The sequence below is a fragment of the Pelophylax lessonae genome, assembly GCF_965119305.1.
Source record: "Pelophylax lessonae genome assembly, chromosome: 1".
In the NCBI taxonomy this organism is placed as follows: domain Eukaryota; kingdom Metazoa; phylum Chordata; class Amphibia; order Anura; family Ranidae; genus Pelophylax; species Pelophylax lessonae.
This window is the reverse complement of record NC_138768.1, coordinates 765,013,976-765,039,219: the sequence shown is the minus strand read 5'-3', so window position 1 is coordinate 765,039,219 and position 25,244 is coordinate 765,013,976. Positions and strand designations below refer to the sequence as shown.

The following is a 25,244-nucleotide window of genomic DNA, read 5'->3' as shown; positions in this document are numbered from 1 at the left end:
TTCCTTTTCCTTTATTAGGTAGTGTCCTGCTGCAAGGCCAAAGTGCTAACCACTAATGGTGCTTTTCCACTGCATGGAACCAAACGGTTCGGCTCGTTTTTGCGTTTTTCCACTGCATGGTACCGCATGGTACAGTGTTGGAACGGTACGGTACGGCGGCGCTTTTCCACTACATGGAACCGAACGGTACGGCTCGCTTAAACAGTACCACCTCAGTTGTGGTTCCAATAGGGCTGTACCGGTACCATATCCCACAATCCTTTGCATGTAGCCTTGACTGTTTGTCTCTACTAGCCACTGATTGGTCAGAGCATCGTTGTTATCCCACCCACTTTACTTAAGTGGAAAAGCAAACCGTACCAAACCATATTCCAACACCGTACCATGCGGTACCATGCAGTGGAAAACCAAATAGAGTCAAGCAGGGCTGAGTGAAGCCGAGCCGGTACTTGCAGTGGAAAAGTGCCATAAGCTACTGTGTTGCCCTGTCTTTACTCATCTATACTGAATGACATCACAGCTTGATGAGATCAAACTAGCAGAGGCTTCTGGGCACTATGGCAGGACGACACAGTGAGGTGATGTTGAGAAGAACAAGTGAAAACTGAAACATGGGGGCTCTTTATTTTAGAGAAAGGCTTACATTTTTTTTTTCTTACTCACTACCGGTAGAAGCAAAATGAGATTGAGATTAGTCAGCTGATGCTCAATGGTGAGATCACTACATCTCAGGAACATTACAGAGACTCTTCCATAAGCTTGAATCATGCATACCACTTAGAAAAAAAGCCACGTGTAGCCACTCAAAGCTAATATATTTTCCTTTTAATATTTAAATGAAGGTTGGTGTTTTTATAGCATTAGCTCTATTAGTTAGTCCATATATCCTAAGGGATACATCTGATGAGTACAGGAGCACTATTGATGGGTTGTGGGTGCTAATTAATAATAGCTGTTTAAGGTTTAGCATGTAATTATCATATATAAAAACGATATCCCTAAGTATGTGAAGCTACTTAAACACAATAAATGGGTGCTGTATGTCAAGGGATCCATGAGATTAGGTGACTTAACACTGTATAAACTTAATAAAACTGTGAAACACTGAGATTCCATTTGAAGTTGAAGCCATGGAAATAAATAATTAACTAGTAAAATTTTGAAACGTGGTTGGAAAAATGTACACTCATTTAATAGTTTAGTGGCACATGAGTCAAACAAGCCAGCGTTTCAGGGCCGCGCAGGGTCCCTTCCTCAAGTCACATCGTCACAAAGTGCTGGTAATTTACGCTGCGCCAGGGCCATTTTACCGAATGGGCACGCTGGACAGTTGCCCGGGGGCCCCACTTGCCTGGTGGGCCCCACCTGCCCAGCGACCCAGCCAAGCATTAATCCTGATTCCTGTGTGCATCCCACCGGCGAACTTAGCAGGTGGCAAGCACCTGTCGGCCCTGCGCTGCTGTCAGGCCACTTGGGCCGTGGAGTGGGAGCCCACAACTGTAGGAATGCCTGTCCACCTCCACGGGAACAGGCAAACACAGGCCAGTCGATTCTGACTCCCATCTGTGTGTGTGTTCACTAGACCCAGCCGCCGAACTTGGAGGCTGTCATTAGCCTGGCACTGCTGTACCAATAAATATAGTCTCATCGATAATTCACATTTTTATTCCCGCGGGTGATTGTGTAGGTGGGGCCCCAGTGCACTGCATTGCCCGGAGCCCTTTAATGCTCTTAAGCTGGCACTGCGCTGCGCCATCTGCTGCAGTCATTGCAAGCACCCATCTATTTCCCAGGTCCAACACTGAAAGTAGCACAGTCCTTGTCCTTTGATTTCAGATTTATTAGGCCAACATTCATCATAAAGTGAAATGGTTCATTTTTTTAGGACTTTAAAGCTAAACTCCATACAACAGCTAAAATATGAAATTTTTTTAACTTGCGACCTTCCAGCGAGACCAATGACCCGACTTTTTGTTCTGCAGTTGGCCAGTATGTCTTTGTTACTGGCCTGATCCCAACCTGCTGATTGGTCAGTAAGAGCTTTAGCATGCTCATTTTACTCTTACATAAAGGTAAAATCACCATCCTATATTATCTGTATTTAAATAAATTTATTGATTTTATTATTAATACATAACTGGATTAAATGATGAACTTTTATTGTCTGCCTGGAGTTCTGCTTTAAAGTGTTGGATAGTTCTTCATTTCTTTAGATGATCCAGCTGTAGTAGGTCTGTCTGTGCAACTGAGCGTATGACTCTTCTGTGCAAAATGCATTATAAAATGAGCCACTCAATTGCAACAATGGTGACGGGTGAGAAAAGTACAGATGGACAGGCCAGTTATTAATGTTCATGTTCTTTTTGTGTAACAACATGCATTTTAGAAATACCAAAATGTTCATTTTGCCAGTCATATTTTTTAGGTGGCTTCAATAAATGTCATTTCAATTGATAAGATTTGGGATTGATGATCCTCTAGAAGTTTTTTTTTGCTGCATATTTTAATGTTATAATATTTAACCTGAGCAGCAACCCATAGCCAACCATTACCCCACAATCTACTTAAGACAGACCAAAAATATGATTGTTGATTGGTTGAAATTAGGTACAACATTGATTTTAACCTTACCTTGCCTAATATAGCCTTTTATTAAGAAAGGATTTCATAGCCCAGTGTGTAGGCATTAAACTGACACTAGATAAAGGTCACTATATGCCTACCACTGAGAAACATAGCTCAATACAACTTAAATGGTTCTATTATTGATGCATTAGATGATGGGAGCAATTTTCAATTCTGCTATATATGTCATATTGACATTGTCATTAGGCAGGCTGCTAAATATACATTAAAATGTGCTTTGATGTCATAGCTGACAATAGTTGGGAATGGTTTATTTCTGGCGTGTCTTCTATGAGACAGAGCCATCATACAGGCTGGATGGACCGGGCCTCCGATATGGGTGGTTAAGTGCTTTATAATTAGGGATTTGCTCAGTTGGCTCTAAAGTTAGGAAAGTAAAGTCTGTTAAATCTTGCTGCCTAAGCAATGTACTTACCAAACCACTGACTACTAACCACCGCAAAGATATAATCTTCTTGTTGTAAACTACTGTATTCCACTCTAGAAAGTTTATTTTTTTTAATCAAATGTCGGTCACTTGAAATATTTGGACTTTCACTGTTGTCAGTTAAATCCTTTTTGACCAGAAAGTTTACCCCCTTAATGACTAGGCCATTTTTTTGCGATTCGGCACTGCGTTACTTTAAGTGACGCTGTGTGACGCTGTATGCAAATAAAAAATTCCCCACAAATAGAGCTTTCTTTTGGTGGTATTTGATCACCTCTGCGATTGTTATTTTTTTTGCATTTTAAACAAAAAAAGAGCAACAAGTCTGAAAAAAAAATAAAATATATATATATATATATATATATATATATATATATATATATGATTCTAGGAAAATACCCCCCGGACAATATCCTCGCAGACAATATCCCCCCAGACAATATCCCCCCTGGACAACATCCCCCCCGGACAATATCCCCCCAGACAATATCCCCCCAGACAATATCCCCCCGGACAATATCCCCCCCGGGACAACATCCCCCCGGACAATATCCTCCCTGGACAATATCCCCCTAGACAATATCCCCCCTCTAACCCTAACCCTATGTCCCAGGGGATATTGCCCGAGGGATGTTGTCCCGTGGGGATTATGTCCAGGGGGATGTTTTCCGGGGGCATATTGTCCGGGGGGATATTGTCCTGATACCACTCCGCTTCGGGAGATATTCCCCGGGGGATGTTGTCCCGGGGGGGATATTATCCAGGGGGATGTTGTCCCGTGGGGATTATGTCCAGGGGGATGTTTTCTGGGGGGATATTGTCCAGGGGATATTGTCCGGGGGGATAATGTCCTGATACAATATATATATATATATATATATATATATATATATATATATATATTTTAATTTCTGCTATATAACATTCCCAATAAAAAAAAATTAAAATCAAAATTTTTCATCAATTTAGGCCAATTTGCATCCCAATATGCATATATTATTTGGTTTGCACAAAGGTTATCACGTTGTCAAACTAGGGGAAAGATTTATGTCATTTTTATTTTATTTTTTTTACTAGTAATGGTGGCAAACAGCAATTTTTAATGGGACTGCGACATTGCGGCGGACGGATCAGTCACCTAACTGACATTTTTGACACTTTGGGGGGGACCAGTGACATTACTACACTAATCAGTGCTAAAAATATGCACTGTTACTATACTAATGACACAGGGAAGGGGTTAACACCAGGAGCGATCAAAGGGTTAAATGTGTCCCTAGGGGATGCTTTTTTAACTGTGTGCAGGATGGGCTTGCTGCATGAACACAGAGACCTGTGCTCCTAAATAAGAGGAAAACAGGATTCCTGTGTTCATAACTGACAGAACAGCAGTCTGCTGTGTTTACAATGGCAGACAGCCGTTCTGTCTCCCCGGAGAGTGATCGCGAGTGCCCAGCGGCCACTGATTGGCTCCCCCTGTGGCCAATCACGCACCCCCACTAGTGGTCCTGCGAAGTGACGTACATGTACGTCGTTTCGCTGGACAGAGCCGAGCCGACCTGCTGCAGTACAACTACGGTGGCTGGTCAGCAAATGGTTAATACGTCACTATAGACTCATTTCACTTCTAATTGGAAGGACTTAATTATAAGCAGTTAATTAAATGTTGCTGATGCCTTGCTATTCCATTTTAAATAATGTTCTAACCCAATCCAGGATGGCTGAATTTATAGATAGAATCCTTGCTTTCATTTTATAAACATGATATGAGTGTCCTGATTCTGATTTTCAAGGTAGAATTGGTATATGGTCTATGGACAGCCCAATATAGACCCATGTAGAAAGGCCCAGGTTGGGCAATCTTGGGAGAAGAATCTACTAATTATGATGGCTTTTCCTAGCTGATGGTTCTTGTTCCTAGAATTAAATTAAAAAGCTGGTAGTGGGGTGAAACCTTAAGCCCCCGTTCACACTGGTGCAATTTGTCATGCAATTTGACAGATCCAAATGACATGACAAGTGGCACCCCATTGTCTGCAATGGCACCGTTCAAATAGCTGTGACTCATGTCGCAACGACTTGATAAAAAAGGCACTACTTCTTGCCGATTTTATTGCGGCTTGCATAGACTTCTGTTGTATTAAGTGGCAAGCAGCAATTAAATCGGCAGTGCAAATCGCACTGATGTGCAGCTTTGAAATCGCAATGAAGTAGAGTAATTTCAGACCCGCACCAGTGTGAATGTGGGCTACGGCCATAAACATATAATACATGCTTATGCCACATTCATTCAACAGAACCACTGTGGCAGTGAAATCTATTGACCTCTGTCTGGAGTCTGGGTACCTATAAGTGTGATAAGCTACCCACATATGTAGCCCAAAACAATGAACATTATACCACTTGAATGCCCCTCTAAACATGTGTCAGTCGGATCAGCGTGTGAAAAGACTGGTGCAAGACAGATAGAATCAGCTTGAGGCACCTTCCTATTTTTTTTACTAATACTGCAGCAAAAGGATTATAAATAGTTAATACTGATTGGGAGAGTTTAGCTCTGCTTTAAGGATGTGTAAAGCAACAACGGTTTGCACAGCATTTTACAAAAGTGTACCAGACATTACCCAAGTTTAACCCCAAATCTCCCATTTACCATCTATATCATGCCCCATTATTTCTTATTCTTTTCCCTTATTCCTGTATCAAGAAACAGCTTTTATTTCCCCTTGTGATAACATCACCAAGCTTGTAAAATGCGTGTAGTTCCTATTGATGTAAACATACCCCCAAAACTACATCTCCCAAGAGCCCTTTCCCTACACACAGTGTGAGGGCAGGCACTCACACTGCATAGCGCAAAAAAGTGACGTAGGGTGTGTATGGGGGGCGAGCGCTGCCAGCGGTTCCCTGGGGAGCCAGCGCGTGTGACCGGCGGCTCCGATGGCTCCCGGCCACTCGCGAGAGGGAGAAAGACAGACGGCTAATGTAAACAAAGCCGCCTGTCATTCTCACTGAAGTGATCACAGAGGCTATGCGATCCTGCTATGTAGGATCGTATGTCTCTGTGATTAAATCACAAGCCACGCCCCCCACAGTTAGAATCACACCCCTAGGGACATACTTAACCCCTTGATCACCAGTAAAGTTAACTCCTTCCCTGCCAGTGTCATTTTTACAGTAACAGTGCATATTTATAACACTGATTAGTGTAGTAATGTCACTGGTACCCCCAAAAGTGTCAAAAATGTCAGTCAGGGGTCCAATCTGTTTGCCGCAATGTCGCAGTCCTGCAAAAAAAAATCGCAGATCGCAGCCATTACTAGTTAAAAAAAAAAAAAATGAAAATGACATAAATCTTTCCCGTAGTTGGTAAACGCAATAACTTTTGCGCAAACCAATCAAAATACGCTTATTGCGATTTTTGTTTTACCGAAAATATGTAGCAGAAAACAAATTGGCCTAAAATGTTAAAAAATTTTGATTTTTACATTTTTCTTTTTGAGAATTTCATATAAAAAATGTGAAAAATATTGTTATTTTTTCAAAATTGTCGCTCCTTTTTTGTTTATAGCGCAAAAAGTAAAAATCGCACAGGTGTTCAAATACCACCAAAAGAAAGCTCTGTTTGTGGGAAAAAAAGGACGTCAATTTCATTTGGGTACAGCGTCGCATGACCGCGCAATTGTCCGTTATATTCACACAGTGCCGAATCGCAAAATAGGGCCTGGTCTTTGAGCAGCCAAATCCTCTGGGGCTTAAGTGGTTAAACAGTTTTTGTGGCCTGCAGCAACCATTCACATCCTTCTTCTTTTTTTCCCTCTACTACAATATTAAAATGAATGGGAGAATTTTCTGATTTTGTCCTTTTTTGTGATTTTTATAGTATTTTTGTGTATGTGCGTTTCTTTGTATGTTTTCATACGGATGCATGGGTGTGTCTCAGTATGTACTATGTTCCATAGAAGTCCCCGGACAGTCTGTAAACCCCCTGTGAACCATTTACCTGTGCTTTTCTGACAATCTAAACAGAATAATCCGATGTCATTGAGGAGGCGATGTGTCGAGATGACAGTTTACAGCAGCTAGGCCTGCACTGTGCTTCACAGTTCACAAGATTTCTATGCAGGTATCAAAGAACAGATAAAATCACACACGTTTTTACAGCTCTCATCACCTGAAGGATTTTCCAGACGATTCTCTCCCCAGTAAATGTTTCTGGTACAGGCTGGAGGGTGTGTGCTTTATATTGCTTCTTCCATGCATTAGACTGTACATTGTTCGGGCAGAAAGCACTTTGTGTCGGTTAATACCCGATTGTTTTGTATGTCTAAACGTAACCATAAAAGAGGATTTCCCGTGTGCTGGGGGCACTGGGCGAGGTAGCTGTTGTGTAATCAAGGTTTTCTCCAGAAGCCTTTTAGGTGCTTTTTATGCATGAGATGCAGTGTCAGCTTTTATTGTTTTTATTAATATTCTCAGTGTGCTGACTCTAAGCCCTGTAGTAAATGTAACCAGTGTAAATCAGGTTCAAAAAGATTTAATAAGCTGTTTTGCAAGTACAATATTTTGTTTCTTTGAGTAAATAGGACTTTTTTGTTGCTCCATTATTGGCTGCGCAGCTCATGTGTCACTTACTAGAAGGATGGATGGAGGGATGGAATGAAGGAAGGAAGGAAGGGTGGATAGAAGGAAGGAAGGAAAGATGGATGGACAGACGGATGTGTAGATGAAAGCAAGGAAGGATAGATGGATGGACAGACGGATGTGTAGATGAAAGCAAGGAAGGATAGATGGATGGACAGACGGATGTGTAGATGAAAGCAAGGAAGGATAGATGGATGGACAGACAGATGTGTAGATGAAAGCAAGGAAGGATAGATGGATGGACAGACGGATGTGTAGATGAAAGCAAGGAAGGATAGATGGATGCATGGAAAAAAGGATGGATGGATGTATGGAAGGATGGAAGAATTAGTAGGCAGATAAATGGACACTGCCTCGTTTCCACTGAGTGGTACGGTACGGTTCGATTCAGTACGGTATGCAATTTCTGCTTTTTCCATTGTCAAAAGTTGTAAATGGTACCCTAATTCCGAACCGTACCGTACCACTTTTTTGTACCCTTTCGTTGGAGTACCAAGCACATTAGTACCGTACCAACAAGGTGGAGCAATACTGTTGAGGTACTGTTGAGCTTAGGTACTGTTGGAGGTGGAAACGCAAGCCTGATCAAGGTGTACCGTGCCGAACCATACCGAAACGAACCATGCGGCTCAGTAAAAACGAGGCAGCCTTTCAAACACCAAAATGCATTATAATAAAGTAATACCTTGGTTTGCGAGTAACCTGGTTTACGAGCGTTTTGAAAGACGAGCAACATTTAAAAAAAAATCTGTCTTGATATGCGAGCCCCGTCTTATGCTTTATGGGAATGTATGGCAACACGCTTTATATATGTGTGTTTCCATTCATTGTTATATGCACTCCAGTGCACATATAAGCCCCGTACACACTACTAGTTTTTTTACCTCTGGGTTGAACGGAAAAAAAAATTGACAGCTCAGGTCGGAGCCACTGTACTAACAATCCAATGTTAGTACAGCTATCTCCCCTGCTGTGCTATTGTTTTCTGACAGCGGGATGGCCTCCCCACCAGAACACTCCGGGGTTGATTTATTAAAGGCAAATAGACAGTGCAGTTGCTCCGGAGCTTTGTAAATGAGCAGAAGCTCTGCTGACTTTCATCATCCAATCATGTGTTAGCTAAATTGCTGTTTTTTTTATTAACTTTCCTTGCATGTGATTGGGTACTCTTTGAAAAGTGAAGCTTTACTACATTTTCTAAGCTCTGGAGCAACTGCACTTGCAGAGTGTAACTGCACTTTACAAAGCGCACAGTCCATTTGCCTTTAGTAAATCAATCATAGGTGTGCGCAGGGGGCGTGCCAGGTGTGCCTAATCACTGCCTGCTGCGCCGATTCCATCTTTTGCCTGGGCTTCCCCCCTGTGTTGCCCTTTCAGGATGGAGAGTAGGAAAAGGGGCTAGTAAATATAGTATGTCATATACCAGCGCCTTCCTTTTCTAAATGAACACAGTGAAGGCACTCACACACTGTGTTGTTCATGCATAACTGTAAACTGTGTTTACTATGCTTCAGTTTGTGAATGAACAGGAAGCCACTCAGTACTAAGCCCTATCCCATACATTCTCTGTCCAGTGCAGCTGCGGCTGCACAGAAAGGCACGTGTGTTTGAGCTTTGGGGTGCACACCCTAACGCACTAGGTTGCGCACACTTATGAAATAAACCCCTAAGGCCTTTGTTTGAGAAGAACTAGCAATCGATTGTGTTAGTATTTTGGGCAAATCACAGTTGGTTCTGCCAAGGGAACACCAGAACTGTGAGTGATTGTCCTCTGTACTCTCACCATTCCCATAGACATCTTTATGAATGTTTGTGTGATACAAAAAAAGCCTCTTCTTCCTCATCCAACCACCTTCTAATGTCTAACATAACTTGTACAGGTTGCAGGAGGATGTTTAATTAATTTAATTACCCAACTGATTACCCAATTAGTAACGAGAGGCATAATTGGGAATAGTGGCACCAGACAAGGATATCTGGCATTGCTGCACAATATACCCCACTTTGCTTTGAGAACCATTGTACATCATAGAATGTAATAAAAGGTTAGAACCTTAGTGTGGTTGGATACACAGAGAACGCAATGAAGAAAAAAAATTGAAATATATATGTAAATATATTCATTTTATAAATTTATATTAGAGAGATATATCCCAAAGATTGTACTTGTAACTGCATATCCATGTTTTAGTTGTTTTTTTTTTCTTGCCTTAGCTTTTAAATGTGCCTTTTCTGTTCCCATACAAAATCTAACCAAGAACATGTTGGACAGAGATAATATATTGTCTCCTATTGATAAGGTTTTCATATCCTGTGATCTTATCGTACACCTGCATTAACTAATTGCCTTTGTGAGTGATATTGTGCCCTTCTGTTCTTTATGTTTTTTTTAGTTTCCTTTTGTTTGTATGTTGAACATTATCTGCCTCAGGGGAATAACATTTGGGACAACTGGAAATGATTAAAACAGTAGACGATCTTTGGGAGTTATATCATTTAGTATAGACATGACTACCATGGTAGGTGGTTGTTGGTGGGAGTCGGGCAGTGTGTTCTCAAGGCTACAAGTGTAACGTTATAACCAGCTTTATTGTAGTCACTGGCGAAGTATGGGGTTTTATATTCCATCAATATAACTGGGAATTTATAGTATAGAAAAAAGTACTATACATTGTTGGTGTTGTCATACTGTATGATTACTGTACTGATGATTTTGCAGTGGAGAAAGATGACCCAATATTTAGATACTGAATCAATAGATTAATAGTTATGGTTTAAGTTAGTTACTAAACCCTCCCAAACCACTCCAGGAATCCACATTTTTAATTTATGCAGTCAATTTTTGGTCTACATGTTCCTTTAAAAGCCATTTATTGATTGATAAAGACCCTTGCATAGATTGTCAAATGAAGCATGCTTTACAAATGCTTTTAGCTTTTATTTGAGATCCTTCTCGGTTCCTTTGGAGGTGATTGTGACCTTTTTTTAAGTGGCATTTTATGGGACATTATATAGGTAGAAAAACAGTTGTGACACAAACAGATTCCCATGTACACAGGGCCTTTTAGGGGCCTTTTTTTAAGCTTGGTTTTCTACTGCAGGGCCATAGTAGTTTGTGCTGTTCCACACATGATACATACAATTGAGTTTTTGGATTGGTCAAGTAGCGAGGCTGGATCTTTTTGAGTTGCACACAAGGGAAAATAAAATTAGTTACGCTAGACATTCCCCTTAAAGTGGATGTAAACCAGATTCATGAAATTCGACCTAAGCACATATATCTGCAGTGTTTTCCTATCTCTCTCTAAAGCCTGTGTCTTTCTGCTATTTTGTTGCTCTGTTATCAGCATGATAACTTCTGACAAGTTCTCTGTCAACCAAGATAAAACCAGGCTGAAATTTGTTTTGTGGGAGGTGGCTATAAATATATTAGCAGAGAGCTTGTCTTGTCACAGCACAGCTGTTCAAGTCTCTGCCTATGTGGAGGGGTGTGCCTTTTCTCCAATCAGCTGTCTTGGCTATTTGCCAAGAATCCACTCGCAGTACTGAACAGGAAGAAAAAAATCTCTAACATAATATGCACTTTCTAAAGAATATATAAATCTGAAGACAGCAGATATACATAGGCTGTTCACTTCACTGGGTATATGTGAGGGTTTACACCCACTTTAAAGCAAATGTATTCTCTGAAGAAACATCACAGTTTTTAAGAACAGTCTGCATCAGTGTGGACATTGTTTCTGTATTTTTAAATCACAGCACTGAGTAATAATCAATCCATAGCTTTGGATGCCTTTTCCCCTTATCCCCCCACCCTTCTCCTGATTTTTACAGCTGAAATATCATTTTTGGCCATACCTCAGCTTAAAAAGGACATCTGCAGAACAATACTCAAATTGGTCTTATTTTATGGTCTAGAGTCACTATTGGCGCTTTTCCACTGCATGGAACCGAACGGTTCGGCTCGCTTTTGTGCTTTTTCACTGCTGGTACAGCATGGTATGGTGTAGGAACGGTTCGGTATGGTACGGTACGGCGGCCCTTTTCCACTGCATGGAACCGAACGGTACGACTCTCAAAAACAGTACCACCTCGATTGTGGTTCCAAGAGGTACCATACCCGGTACCATATCCCACAATCCTTTGCATGCAGTCACTACTAGCCACTGATTGGTCAGAGAATCCCACCCACCCCGTTGTTATCCCACCCACTTAACTTTAGTACTACTTTAGTGGAAAAGCAAACCATACCGTGTCGTACCGAACCGTTCCAACACCGTACCATGCGGTACCAGCAGTGGAAAACCAAACCAGGCCAAGCAGGGCCGAGTAGAGCCGAGCCGGTACTTGCAGTGGAAAAGTGCCATATGGATCCTCAATCGGGGTTCCATGGAACCCTAAGGTTCCTCTACAGGTTGCTTGGAGTTCCTTGAGCAATGAGCAATTCCTACCTCTCAGATAAGTTCCCACTGACACCACTGATCTTTTTAGCTATCTGTAAGGGGGTGATTCTTCCCAATCACCAAAAGTGTAATAAGCGTTCTTCCTACTGAACATCACATGAATCTATCAAGAGTTGTAGATAGAATGATTTTAAGCAGGGACTCCCTGAGGCCGGAAAGTTATTTTAAGGGTTCCTCTGTGTTGAAACGGTTGAGAAAGGCTGGCTTTTTACACTTAAAATCATTTTCAGGTATTGGGAAGCCCTGCAACAGCCAATTTATTGGGGGGGGGGGGGGGGTGGGAGGGAGAATCACACCTTACATTGTTGGAAAGTGCAAAGACTGCACTCCATTGAGTGGTGGTCAAAGTGCCACCCTTATGGACTCAAAAGATCATTGATGTCATGCTGCAGGCTCTGTCAAGTAGTGTTGGCCCTGGAACTATGCAGGCACTATCAGAATCAGAGGTTAATCAGTGCAAGCTCAAGGAACCTCTAGCAACCTTTGGAGGAGCCCTGATGGAGAATGGTTGGTCTAGACTCTCATAGACTTTATGGAAACGACTTACGTTAGAGAACTCCTGGATGCATAAGTTCTGTTTTCTGATGGCAACATGTGGCATCTTTTTAAAAGTATGTATAGCCAAAACTTTTTTTTTTCTATGTTTTTAATTGAGTGGAAAGGAGTACAGTCCCTGTTAAGTTTTTTTTTGCTGTCTATTTTCCTAATGAGTAGATTAATGCACTCTATTTTTCCCGTTGACGACTATCATTGAGGCAGTAAATGATGGGAAAGCCAACATTTTACAGTTGTCACCAGAAGACAAATAGACAGGAAATGATAGGGACACCTGTTCCTGTGACAACTAAGAGGGGAATTTCCCTCACTTTGGGGAGATTTTTATCCCCAGGACACAAAGTAAAGGAAAATCTCCCCAGTGGAACATAGAAATAAACTTTCAGGGTTTTAATCCCTTTCCCGCTCTGTCCAAAACTGATAAAAAAAAAAGTTTTTGCTAAACATACACTTTAAGGTAGTGGGTAGTAGAATTACAAGAGGGTCAAAACCATTACAGTACATTGCGTTTTTGGTTCTGTAACAAGCCAAATAATTAAACTGGAAATCATTTAAACATAGATTTCTCTTTCATTTTTGTGACTTTGCAATTTGTATGCAGGATACAATCCTGAAATTAAGTCCGGAAATGTATTCCATCATTTCCATGATAAAATGTTCACTTTTTAACGTTATCATTGTGTCAAAGTTTATCTGGCCGTGTTTCATAATTTGCAGGCGTTTAGTGTCGTAGCATGCATTTTTTGTTTGTGGTACGTATGCATATTGTGAGATGCTTCTTCACCAACCATCTGGGTATAATTACAATCAAGACAGTAATGTTGGAGACAATGAAGGGATATGAAATACCACTTAGCAAGGAAAGTAAGTAAAGACAGGAAGAAGAGAAAGATATAGCAGCTGTGAGCTTGTATTTAAAAGAAGAAAAGTTAGCAGTCTGTATTGCTGAGAAAAAAAATGGAGCATACTTTGTGGGTACTTATCAAAATAATGGTCATCCTAATACAGAGGTTATAATATATAATATTTCCTAATGTCATGTTATAAAGAACATACTATACCATGGGTGTCCAACCTGTGGCCCTCTAGCTAGTGCGGAACTACAGGCATTGAAAGGCTGGCAATTGCAAACATTACTCTGAAAGGCAGAGGTATGATGGGACTTGTAGTTCTGCAACAGCTGGAGGGCCGCAGGTTGGACATCCATGTACTATACTTTCCTAATTTGAAATAGATTTCACCTCTGCAGAATAACTTTTCTGCTATGGTCTCTTGTGGGGGATCTCTGTGGGTATGGCAACATTTTGTAACAGAGAATAGTGGATTGGCACCCTATCCTTTCCTCAGGGGCGGGTAATAATACCTGTAGAATATGCATCAGGGTCCGAACTAGTTTCACCACTGCCTCACATAGCGTTCTGCTTTTATTTTTCACTTTGTTTGTTCATTCATTTGCATTTACATGTTGTGCATATGTCTACAGGCAATGAGAATCCCATTATAATCAGGGGAGTGACCGCCACCTCACATATGGTTTTTCTTTTTATTTATTTGGCTATTTTTCATGTTTTATTCATATGCTACTCCTAAAGCTGAACTCCAGGCAAACAGCTAAATAAAAATATGAAATACATATATTGGAGTGCTTTTTACCTGCAAAAAAATTGTAATTTTGTATTGTATTTTGAAAATGTATACAGCTCTGTCCACACATCACAGTCATGTCTTTCTAGGTCATAGACCTGATTTTTCTTTGCTGTTGTTAAGTTACACCTAACAGCCCTTAAAAGTCTTGTTCCTCCTCCAGCCTTTGATTGGATAGTGAAAGGAGAAGCAGCAGACTCAAGAGATCATCTCCCTATCAGCCTGCTCCTTGTTAACATGTGATTGCTTCAGCACAGCTGATTGGTTCTTTGTGCTGCTTCTCCCTCTCCCGATCTTAGTTCTGCTGTTTAAATAACAGCACTTACATTGATTGCATTTTAAAAAATGTATTCAATAATGTAATCATAATTGCAAAGCTGCATTGGTTTGTTTATTTGCCTGCCTGAAGTTCAGTTTTAATTAGGATCTCATTAGAACAAGAAGAGTTTCGTCATTGCTTCACATACATTTTATGATTTTGTTTTTATTTATTTATTCATTTATTTTACTTGTTCATTCATTTCCATTTATGTTTTGTGCATATTTTCATTTTTAACATTTTCTTTTCCAGTCACATTTTTTGTTTTGATTTCATACGGGCCATATCACCTGGATCAAGTGCAAAAATTGGTACGTAATATTAGCCCCTGAGATACCAGTGTTTATTCAAGTTTTATATCCAGCATCACTTTAATCTTCCTATCTCAAGCTCCTCTTCTTCTCTGAATTAACTGCTTATCTAAACAGTAAATATATATATATATTGATATATATATATATATATATATATAAATATATATATATATTGATATAGATAGATATAGTGCGTGTGTATATATATATATATTTGTTTGTTTATTTATATATTTTTTGTATGATGACCAACTGAGACACTAATATACATTAATCACATTAGGAGCTATGTAATGAAAACACGTTTCTATAGTCTGAACACCTCAAGTCTCCATCGGCTTATTGTAAGCTCACATGCAAACATCTTCTATTTTAATGCTAAGCCTGAGATTGTTACTACAGTAGCAATAGAATCAATTTTTGCTTTAGTCAATATTGCTTTAGTGTGTATGCGTATATATATATATATCCTTATGTGCTTTCTTTACGCTTTGTTTCTATTTGATGTTTTTAATGATACCAGAGATCTATTACTCCAGAAAAACACATTTCCATCGCTCTTATTGATCTGTTATGTCTGATTTACATAATCTTTTTTTTTCCTCTGATCCAGAAGGGCTTTCCCATAGAATCTGTTCTGCTGAAATATTTTGTGATTTGATTGATAGTGGAGGTGGTTTGTGAAACCTGGAGTAAAGGCAGAACACCTGCAACCAATTAGGTTTTATCCTTTAAATACAATTTAAAGTATATGACTGGTTGGTATGTACAGCTGCTCTGCATTTTCCTCATTCATCCTATATCAGCCAGTATAGGTATAGTGTATTACACTACTTGGAACTAAATGTATTTCCCCATAGCCACCAATAGGATTCATGGACTGTTTTGGATCTGATTGGTGATTGTGGAGAAGTAATTCTGTTAGATCAGTGTTTGTATAGGGTCACACCATTACTGTTTTCGGATTGTGGTGTGATTGAGCTGATGAGAAATAGAGCACAACCTATTTTCTCATGTATTGAGGTGTGTTGACTGTCCATTTAATAAGTGGGCTGCATAGCGCTTTTGAACACCTCAAGATCTTTGAGGAGAACACACTGTTAGTAAATTGAGGGAATTACCAAAACTTCCTGCATCATTACAATGGTGTTCCAAACTAATGCTAGTGGCATGTACCACATTAACAAAGCAGATAGACCTATTTCAGGTCTACCTGCATCACCCACACCTGTCTCTGTTTCAGAGGGAAATAGAACAACATGAGATCAACATCTAATAAAAAAGTGATCTCAGCTGTTTTCAATATAGCAAATTGCTGCAGACCCCCATCAGATTTGACATGGAATGTGTACTATGAACAGTGAACAAACTACATGGACAGAGCATGAATATAGATAGGGCAAGCTCCTATTAGTGCCTATACACCCAGCTGCTAACCTCAGCAAAAGCAGGGTAAACAGCAATCATATGACTCCCACCTCCCAAAGTTCTGACAAGGGCCGGGGTAAGGGGGAGGGAAATGGAAATGGAACAAGCAGTTTCTGACACATATACAGCATAGAAAACCGAGCATATCAGAAAGGGATTGCACCACCTCTCTCTCTCTCCCTCCCTCTCTCTTCCCCCCCTCTCTCTCTCTCTCTCTCTCCCTCCCTCCTTCCCTCTCTCTCCCCCTCCCTCCCCCTCTCTCCCCTCCCTCTCTCCCCCCTCTCCCTCCCTCTCTCTCTCTATCTCTCCCCCACTACAGCCTCACTCCACCTCTACCCTCTCTCTCCCCTCCCTCTCTCTCTCTCTCTCCCTCCCTCTCTCTCTCTCTCTCTCTCTCTCTCTCTCCCTCCCTCCCTCCCTTACTCCCTCTCTCTCTCCCTCCCCCCTCTCTCTCTCCCTCCCTCTCTCTTTCCCCCTGCCCTCCCTCTCTCTCTCTCTCTCTCCCTCCTTCCCTCTCTCTCCCCTCCCTCTCTCTCCCCCCTCTCTACCCCTCCCTCCCTCTCCCCCTCTCCCTCCCTCTCTCTCTCTCCCACACTACAGCCTCACTCCATCTCTCCCTTCCTCTCGCCCTCCCTCTCTCTTTCTCCCTCCCTCACTCCCTCCCTTACTCTCTCTCTCCCTCCCTCACTCCCTCCCTTACTCCCTCTCTCTCTCCCTCCCCCCTCTCTCCCCCTCCCTCTCTTTTCCTCTCTCTCTCCCTCCCTCCCTCTCTCTCTCCCTCTTCCTCCCGCTCTCTTTCCCTCCCTCCCTCTTTCTTCCTCTCCCTCTCTCTCTTTCCCTCCCCCTCCCTCCTCTCTCTCTCTATCTCTCTTCCTTCCTCCCTCCCTCTCTCTCTCCCTCCCTCTCTCTCTCCTCTCTCTCTCTCTCTCCATCCCTCCCTCTCTCTCTCCCCCTTCCTCCCGCTCTCTTTCCCTCCCTCCCTCTTTCCCTCCCCCTCCCTCCTCTCTCTCTCTATCTCTCTTCCTTCCTCCCTCCCTCTCTCTCTCTCTCTCCATCCCCCTCTCTCTCCCTCCCTCTCTCTCTCCCACTCTCTCTCTCCTGCCCTCCCTCTCTACCTCCATCTCTCTCTCTCTCTCTCTCCCCTCTCTCTCTTTCTCCCTCTCTCTCTGTCTCTCTCTCTCACTCGTTGTCTCTCTCTCTCTCTCTCTCTATATATATATATATATATATATATATATATATATATATATACAGTATATATAAACTGGTAAAGCTATTTTCATGCATACTGATTTTATGCGCTTTTCTTTATACTCCCAAAATGCTCATTATAAGCAGGTTTTATAAGCTCTACACTGGTTTTATGCAGCCCCTGTTAATCTGTGTATAGCATCTACAGATAAAACATTGTGCAGATGATTCATTATATTTTGTGTCACCAGACATCCAGCATACATAGAAAGTTTACTGGTAGACACACTGATAAATACTGTTACCATCCAATAAGGGATCGGAGTTGTGTAAGTGTCAGTTATGGGATGATAAATCACACCCGTAGTAAGAGCTCTAGTTTTTAATTAGGCCTTTGAGACTTTCCCTCGGATAACTGAAACATGACTACAGCACGCTGTTATTGGTCCATAGTTTAAAAACTAGTGTGTGCTATAGATTTTCATAAATACCAATGTATTAGTATCAAGGAAAATAATAGTCCTATTTGTAAAGCAGAAACAAAGAAAACTGTTATAGGGTAGCTGTCATGGTGGAGGGATACACTAGCTTATTATTGTCTTATCTGAAGTTTCTCTAGTCTGTCCCCAACTGACCGGAACATAAGGAAGTCACTAGTACATCAAGCTGTTTATTTATTAAGGCAGCTTTTGGACTTAGTTATTTTATACTTGAAGTATAATATGTCTTTTTTGCAGTAGTCTGAAAGCTGATATTTCAAAAGCTTTAGAGTGATCTCTAGCCTAAAGAAAACCTGAAACCCAATTCACACCTATTATAGTTCCTTTCAAGATGCATATTTTCTCAGCCTATGGCTACATTCATATTTGCAGCTTTATTATTGCCCACATTTTACATGAGGTACAATTCAACCCTATGTAAGGTGCATTTTGCTCAAAGATGCAGCTACTAGCTTTTTCTTTTTAAAGCAACGCTCCAAAAAGTAGAGGTATGCATGTAAAAACCTTTCAGGCCTTCTTCAGACCTTTCCAACCCATTACAGTGCATCAAAGGAGAAGCATGGCCAAAGCTTTTTTGGTCATACCTTTCTTGTGGGTCACAGGAGTGCACCTACTTTAGCACTTCTGTAGCCCAGAGCAAGCTGATAGCGGGCTAGAACCCGCTATCAGCTGACGTTACTGAACTGCTCTAGGCTCTAGAAGGATCCCAATTATATTCTCTGGATCCACCCTGCTGCCTAGCCTAATTGCCAGAGCAGGCTGCGTCCACTACCCTCCTGCCCGTGCTCCAGTGATCGCTAGAAGGACTGAACAGGGAACAGTGACTTACAGTTACTGCTTCCCACCCTGAGCAGACCTAGAACTGAGGGATCAGCAGTCATGTGATCGCTCAGTTCTCAGTCTTATTGCTGATGTGGGACAGCTGCTGCATCATCAGTTTTTATCCAAACTCCTTGAACGTCTGGTCTACAACCGACTGTGCGACCACCTTGCCGAGAATAACCTTCTTGATCCCCTTCAGTCTGGGTTTCAGCCTCAACCCTCCACAGAAACTGCTCTCCTAAAACTAAGAAACAATCTACTAACTGCCAAAACAAATGGACACTATTCTGTACTCCTACTCCTGGACCTTTCTGCTGCCTTTGATATGGTTGACCACCCCCTCCTCCTCAAAAAACTCCACGCCTTTGGTCTCTGTGACTGTACTCTTCACTGGTTCTTTTCCTACTTATCCAACTGCACCTTTAGCGTTACTTACAATTCTACTTCCTCCTCTCCTCTTCCTTTCTCTGTTGGGGTCCCCCAAGGTTCTGTTCTTGGACCTCTCCTATTTTCAATCTACATCTCCTCTCTGGGTCAGCTGATAGCCCCCCGCGGCTTCCAATACCATCTCTACGCTGACAATACCCAAATCTATTTATCCACCCCCTCAGCTCACTCCCTCAGTCTCCTCATGTATCACTAATTTACTTTCAGATATATCAGTCTGGATGTCACACCTCAAACTCACACCTCAAACTCAATCTATCCAAAACCAAATTTATAATTTTTCCTCCACCACGTGCCCCTTCCCCCGATCTCTCTGTCAATATCGATGGCACAACTATCAGCCCACCCCCGCATACCAAGGTCCTAGGTGTTGTCCTGGACCCGGTCCCCCCCTTCAAACCCCACATCCAAGCACTGTCCAAATCTTGCTGACTCAACCTCCGCAAAATCTCCAAAATACGCTCCTTTCTAACCATTGACACAACTAAGCTCCTAGTTCACTCCCTGGTCATCTCGCGCCTCGACTACTGCAATGCCCTTCCCATTGGCTTACCTCTACATAGGCTACCCCTCCTTCAATCCATCATGAATGCTGTTGCCAGACTCATCCACCTTACCAATTGCTCAGTGTCCACTACTCCTCTCTGTCAATCCCTCCACTGGCTTCCGCTCATCCAATGAATTAAATTAAAAATACTAACAACCTCTTACAAAGCCATCCACAGTTTAGCCCCTAGCTACATCACTAGCCTAGTCTCAAAATACCAACCTAATCGCTCTCCTCTCGTTCCTCTCAAAACCTCCTGCTCTCTAGCTCCCTCATCACCAACTCCCATACTCGCCTCCAGGACTTTTCCAGAGCCTTTCCAATCCTATGGAACTCCTTACCCCAATCTGTCCGATTTTCCCATACTCTACTAGCTTTTAGATGATCCCTGAAAGTCCCTGGATAGAGTGGAGAGGGATTAGAACCCCTGCTAGTTTTTATTGCTGTCTGTTACCCCCTTAGGGACATTCACCCTCTCTATTTGCCTTGTTTACCATTATCATTGAAAATTAAGGTAAAAGAAAATCCCAAATTTTGGGTTGTCCCCAGAAAAATAATGGAGGGGAAATCTTCCAATGGGGACATTAGTTCTGGTAATCTGGGGGTCCCCAAGAGATTCTCTTGATTTGCAGGGATTTCCTCTGGCTTCCTTATTTGGCTATGGATAGGAAATGAAGGGAAATCTCCCCAATGGAACACAGGTGGCAAAAAATTATCTGACAGTGGTTATAATCCTCCCTTGCTCTATCCAAAATGAAAAAAAAAAAAGTTTTGACTATAGTTCAATTTTAAGTTGGATGGAAGATCCTATTGTGCAATGACAACATGTACACATGTATGCCCAAACACTTTTGTGCAGTATCTGTACTATAACATTTATTAGTCTCACGTATACCTTAAACATTATTAGTTTGCAGATATGTGGTTTCTTAGGTATTTTTAAATCTGTGAAAAATGAAGAATTTGATTCTGAGCCCAGGTTTTAGTCCTATTATAAAGAATTATTTTTCTTCAGCCTTATTATAAGGCTAAATTCCAGTCTCCCCTAACAAAAGCTGTAAAATTCTGTGCCAGTCTTTCCATCCATGAATGATATGTCACCAGCACACTAACAAGCTTGTTTTTAAAGTGATGATCCCATGCCTGAAGAAGAATCCTCGCACGATTTTTTTATGTGATCTTACAAGTATAAAATGCTTGGCACATTGAAAGAAGCTTATCGGTGTGCCAGTGACATTTATTTTTCCATATTGTAAATTGGGACTAGTCACAAGTCATTGCAGCACCCCCTTAATCACATGCTTAATCCCAGTATGGTGTCCGAGAGAAATATACTGTATACCACAAGTCTTGCCACCCAAATACCTCTAGCAGAAGCACTACCTGAACTACTTCCCAGCACATTACAATTTATCAGAAACACAGTTCCAGAGGACACCACCAGCCTGCTGATGGGAGATATTTTGTAATTATTACCCTATTGAATTGAATGGCTTTTTTGTCTTTTGTCTGGGGTTCAGTTTTAACGGAAATGTGTTATAGATGATAATAGTATTACAAATATACAGACACAAAGAATACGTTTAGATAAAATTAAAACTTAACTAAATAAATGCAATTAATATGTTCCTTGAGATTAAAAATCATTCTATGTCTGTGTCTTTACATACAGACTTGGTCTTTCAGCAATACATCCTCAATGGTATTCTATCCTGCAAGTCGATTGACTTCAGATTCCCCTACAGTGCCAGTACTCATGTAGGGATAATAGCGGCAATTTATACCACTTGATGAGCAATTTGGTGCTCTTGTCAACTTTTTACTGGTAAGGTGATTCTCAAATCATCACAGCAAACACTTCTGGCTCTCTCTCTCCCTCTCTCACTTTTCTATTTTTTTTTCTTATTGCTTTTCATCTTTTCACGTGGTTTTTTTTTTTTGAATCAGGTTTTGAGAGAACTATTATTAATAGCTATTAGTGTATAAATTGAGTGAATTTGAAATTCTATAAGAGAAGAGAAATCTAGGAGAAAGTAGAAAAAAGAAGACAGCATACCAGAAAAAAATAAAGAAATAATAAAAATTAAAGAGGATGAAAGAAAATCAGAGAAGGAATGAAAGGAAGTGTTGATGGCTGGGAAGAAGAAGGGAAGGGAGTAGAAAGAAGTGCAATAGGAAATAAAAAGATAAGGAAGGGGGAATAAGAAGTATGATTAGAAAAAAAGAGGCAATAAAAAAATCTAAGAATTATGATTGGAAAGATGTATGACAATAAAGAAAGGGTAGACTGGAAGGAAGTGACACAAAAGTGAAGGAGGAGGGAAGAGTAAAAGGAAGAGGAATGAGAACACAACGGCAGAGTAGGAATGAAGGAGAGACAAAGGAAGCCTAACTAAATAAAAAAGGAACACAAGAAAGCAGGGGAGGGTTATGGGAAGTAAGGAAGTATGGCATCAGAGAAAGAAGAGTGAACAAGGAAGTACAAGAACAGAAAACAAGAGAAGATAAAATAAGAAGAAGGCAGTAGGGAAAGTGGCAGTAAGGAAAGAAAACAACATAGTCAAAAGGCAGCCTATTGACTGCCGGCACCGATTGAGTATAATTATACCAACATGGCGGTAGAACAGAAATTGATCATTATATTGACTTCTGTTCAACCACAAAGGTCATACATGGATTGAAGTTTGGCCATTCTCTGCTGAACTGGACGAATTTAATTCCATATATGGCCAGCTTAGGACATCTGAAATAGAACAACTTGGCATCCTTTTTTGGTGTATAATAGAAGAAATCCTATATACAGTATATACAGTATATAACCATTAACCGCTTGTAACCAAAATGCAAAGATATTTGTATTTAGCAAAACATATGCAATCATACACAGATTAAAGGACCATGGATCAATTTAAAGCTGAGTCCCTTAGGTTGGTCTTATTTTGGTGTTTTTCCTTCTAATATACACTACAAGGAGTCTGACTAGGATGCCAAGTTGTTCTATTTCAGATGTCCTAAGCGGACCATTCATGGATCAAATATTTGCTAGTTGAGCAAGGATCGGCCGAAGTTCAATCCATGTATGGCCAGTGTGGTTGAACAGAAGTCGATCTATCAATTGACTTCTGTTCAACTGCCATGTCAGTATAATTTCACTCGATTAGTGGGCAGCAGTCAATAGCCTGGAGTGCTGATCTGTATTTTATGATTACGATTACGGGGAAGTATTCCCACTGTTATAATGCAATGACACAGTGGGGAGGATTAATGCATCCACATCAGAAGTATGGATGGGGGAATCCGGTCAGCTTTTTATTCTTTCTTGTTCAAATATTTTATTGAAGGAGAATAACATATAACAGTAAAAACTTTTGATATACGTTTCAGAAGAATGGCGTAAGCCACGTCAGGTAACTAACAAAATCAACAATAGCTGCAGTATAAACATGAGAGCTTGTGTGAATGGAATAACAAGCTGGGCAAGTATAAGGAGGCGGAAAGTGGCGCGACCTGCCCGTAGGCACCCCATAAAGGGAACACACTGTGCCTAGACGGGGAGGTGCAGCCAAGTAGCTGGTGAGCCAGGGGTATACAGTGCCCAATACCTTAACAACATGTAGAGAGAAGCAGATGGGTGGGAGAAACCTCAGAAATGATTGACCAGACGTGAGGAATAGGGAGTATAGTCCAGTAAACTGGGAGAGCTGACTAAACATGTGAGTCTGCTCGGTGGACCATATAGTGGAAGGTAGGATTAGGTAAGGACGTTGTTAGCGCTATGAGAGAAGCATGTAGGAAAGAAGAGTGGGAAAGGTGGGGTAGGTGGGGGGGGGGGGACATTGGGTGGGGGTAGCACAAGAGGAGTAGGAGGGTCGCAGCTTTTTATTCTTTCAACCCACTGGCTGAATAAAAAAGCTGACCCATGTATGTCCAGCTTTAGGCTTTGATTCAGCTTTGTTTCAATTTTACTAACAGAGAAAAGGAAGGAAGGAAGGAAGGAAGGAAGGAAGGAAGGAAGGAAGGAAGGAAGGAAGGAAGGACAACAGGGAAAGGGAAATAAAAAAATGAATTAAGAGAGGGTGAGAAAAAGGTACGAAGTACAACAGAGAAAGCGAAAATAAAAAGAGGGAGAAGGAAGAATTATAACATTGAAAGTCAAAATAAAAAGGTAGTAGTTGGGGAGAGAGAAAGAGATAAAGGCAGGGAGGAAGGAAGTGTAACAGAAAATGGAAAGTGAAAAAAGAAAGAGTGAGAAGGGAAAAAAAGAAAGGAACGAAGGAAAAAAAAAAGAAAAAAAAGAAATGAAGACAACAGAAAATATAAAAATTTGAGAGAATGTATGGAAGGAAGGAAGGACAACAGGGAAATGGGAAATAAAGAGTGAATTAAGGGATAGTGAGAAAAAGTAAGGAAGTACAACAGAGAAAGGGAAAATAAAAAGAGGAAGAAGGAAGTGTTACAACAAAGAAAGTGAAAATAGGAAGGAGTTGGGGAGAGAGAAAGAAATAAAGGCAGGGAGGAAAGACGTGTATCAGAGAAATGGAAAGTGAAAAGAGAAAGAGGGAGAAGGGAAAAAAGAAAGGAATGAAGACAACATAAAATAGAAAATAAGAGAGAATGTGGGAAGAAGCATGATTATTAAGAGAACGGAAGTACGTATAACTAAATAAAAATAAAAAGAGAGTGGAAGGAGGAAAGGAGAGAATGAAAGCTTGACAACAAAGAAATAGGAAAAAAGGAAGGAGAAGGGAAAGAGAGTAAAGGAAAGGAAGGCTGTATAACTGAGAACAAGAAATGAGAAAGGGGAAAGCTTTTTATTGATGGACTCGCTTCTTTAAAATATACAACCTCAGGTTTTTACTCTAATTGCTTGTAACCATGCAAGTGGATTTGCTCTGCAATTTGCTACAAACACGCCAGTACGAGAAGAATCAGGATAGAGGTGTCAGTGACATCCCGCATAACAGTGTGTGTAATTCTACCAACTAGACTCCCTTGTCCCAATATTATCGAATGGAACAAAAGATTGGAGTAGCTCTTAACTATTTCTCATGCATGCCTCACTAATTTTCCGAGGGATGATTTACTTTTTCATTATATGTCCTCTCTCTGTGGAAGTCTTTTTGATTCCCTCCCCTGCTATTCTAGCAAGTCATAAACGGATGAAAGAAAATTCTCAGCTAAAGCTGTTCAGGCTCTACTATAGCCATGGCTGCTAATATTCCTTTTTTTTTTCCTCAGAGGATAAGATCACTTACAATTCAGTGTGAAGATCAAACGTTAAAAGCTGCTCTATTTTG

The 25,244-nt window shown here is 41.0% G+C and overlaps 1 protein-coding gene across 7 annotated transcripts in view; it reads left to right on the top strand.

Moving 5' to 3' along the window:
* Positions 1–25,244, top strand: part of PCDH7 (protocadherin 7) — a 1,094,762-nt gene that overhangs the window by 14,466 nt on the left and 1,055,052 nt on the right. Inside the window, exon 2 of one of the 7 annotated variants that reach the window (XM_082267602.1) lies at positions 14,951–15,009. The exons of the other annotated variants lie outside the window; for them this stretch is intronic. Within the exon in view, the coding sequence (XP_082123728.1) occupies positions 14,951–14,968 (18 nt within the window). The 3' untranslated portion in view covers positions 14,969–15,009. The remainder of the gene's footprint in view (positions 1–14,950; positions 15,010–25,244) is intronic. 7 annotated transcript variants of the gene reach the window in all.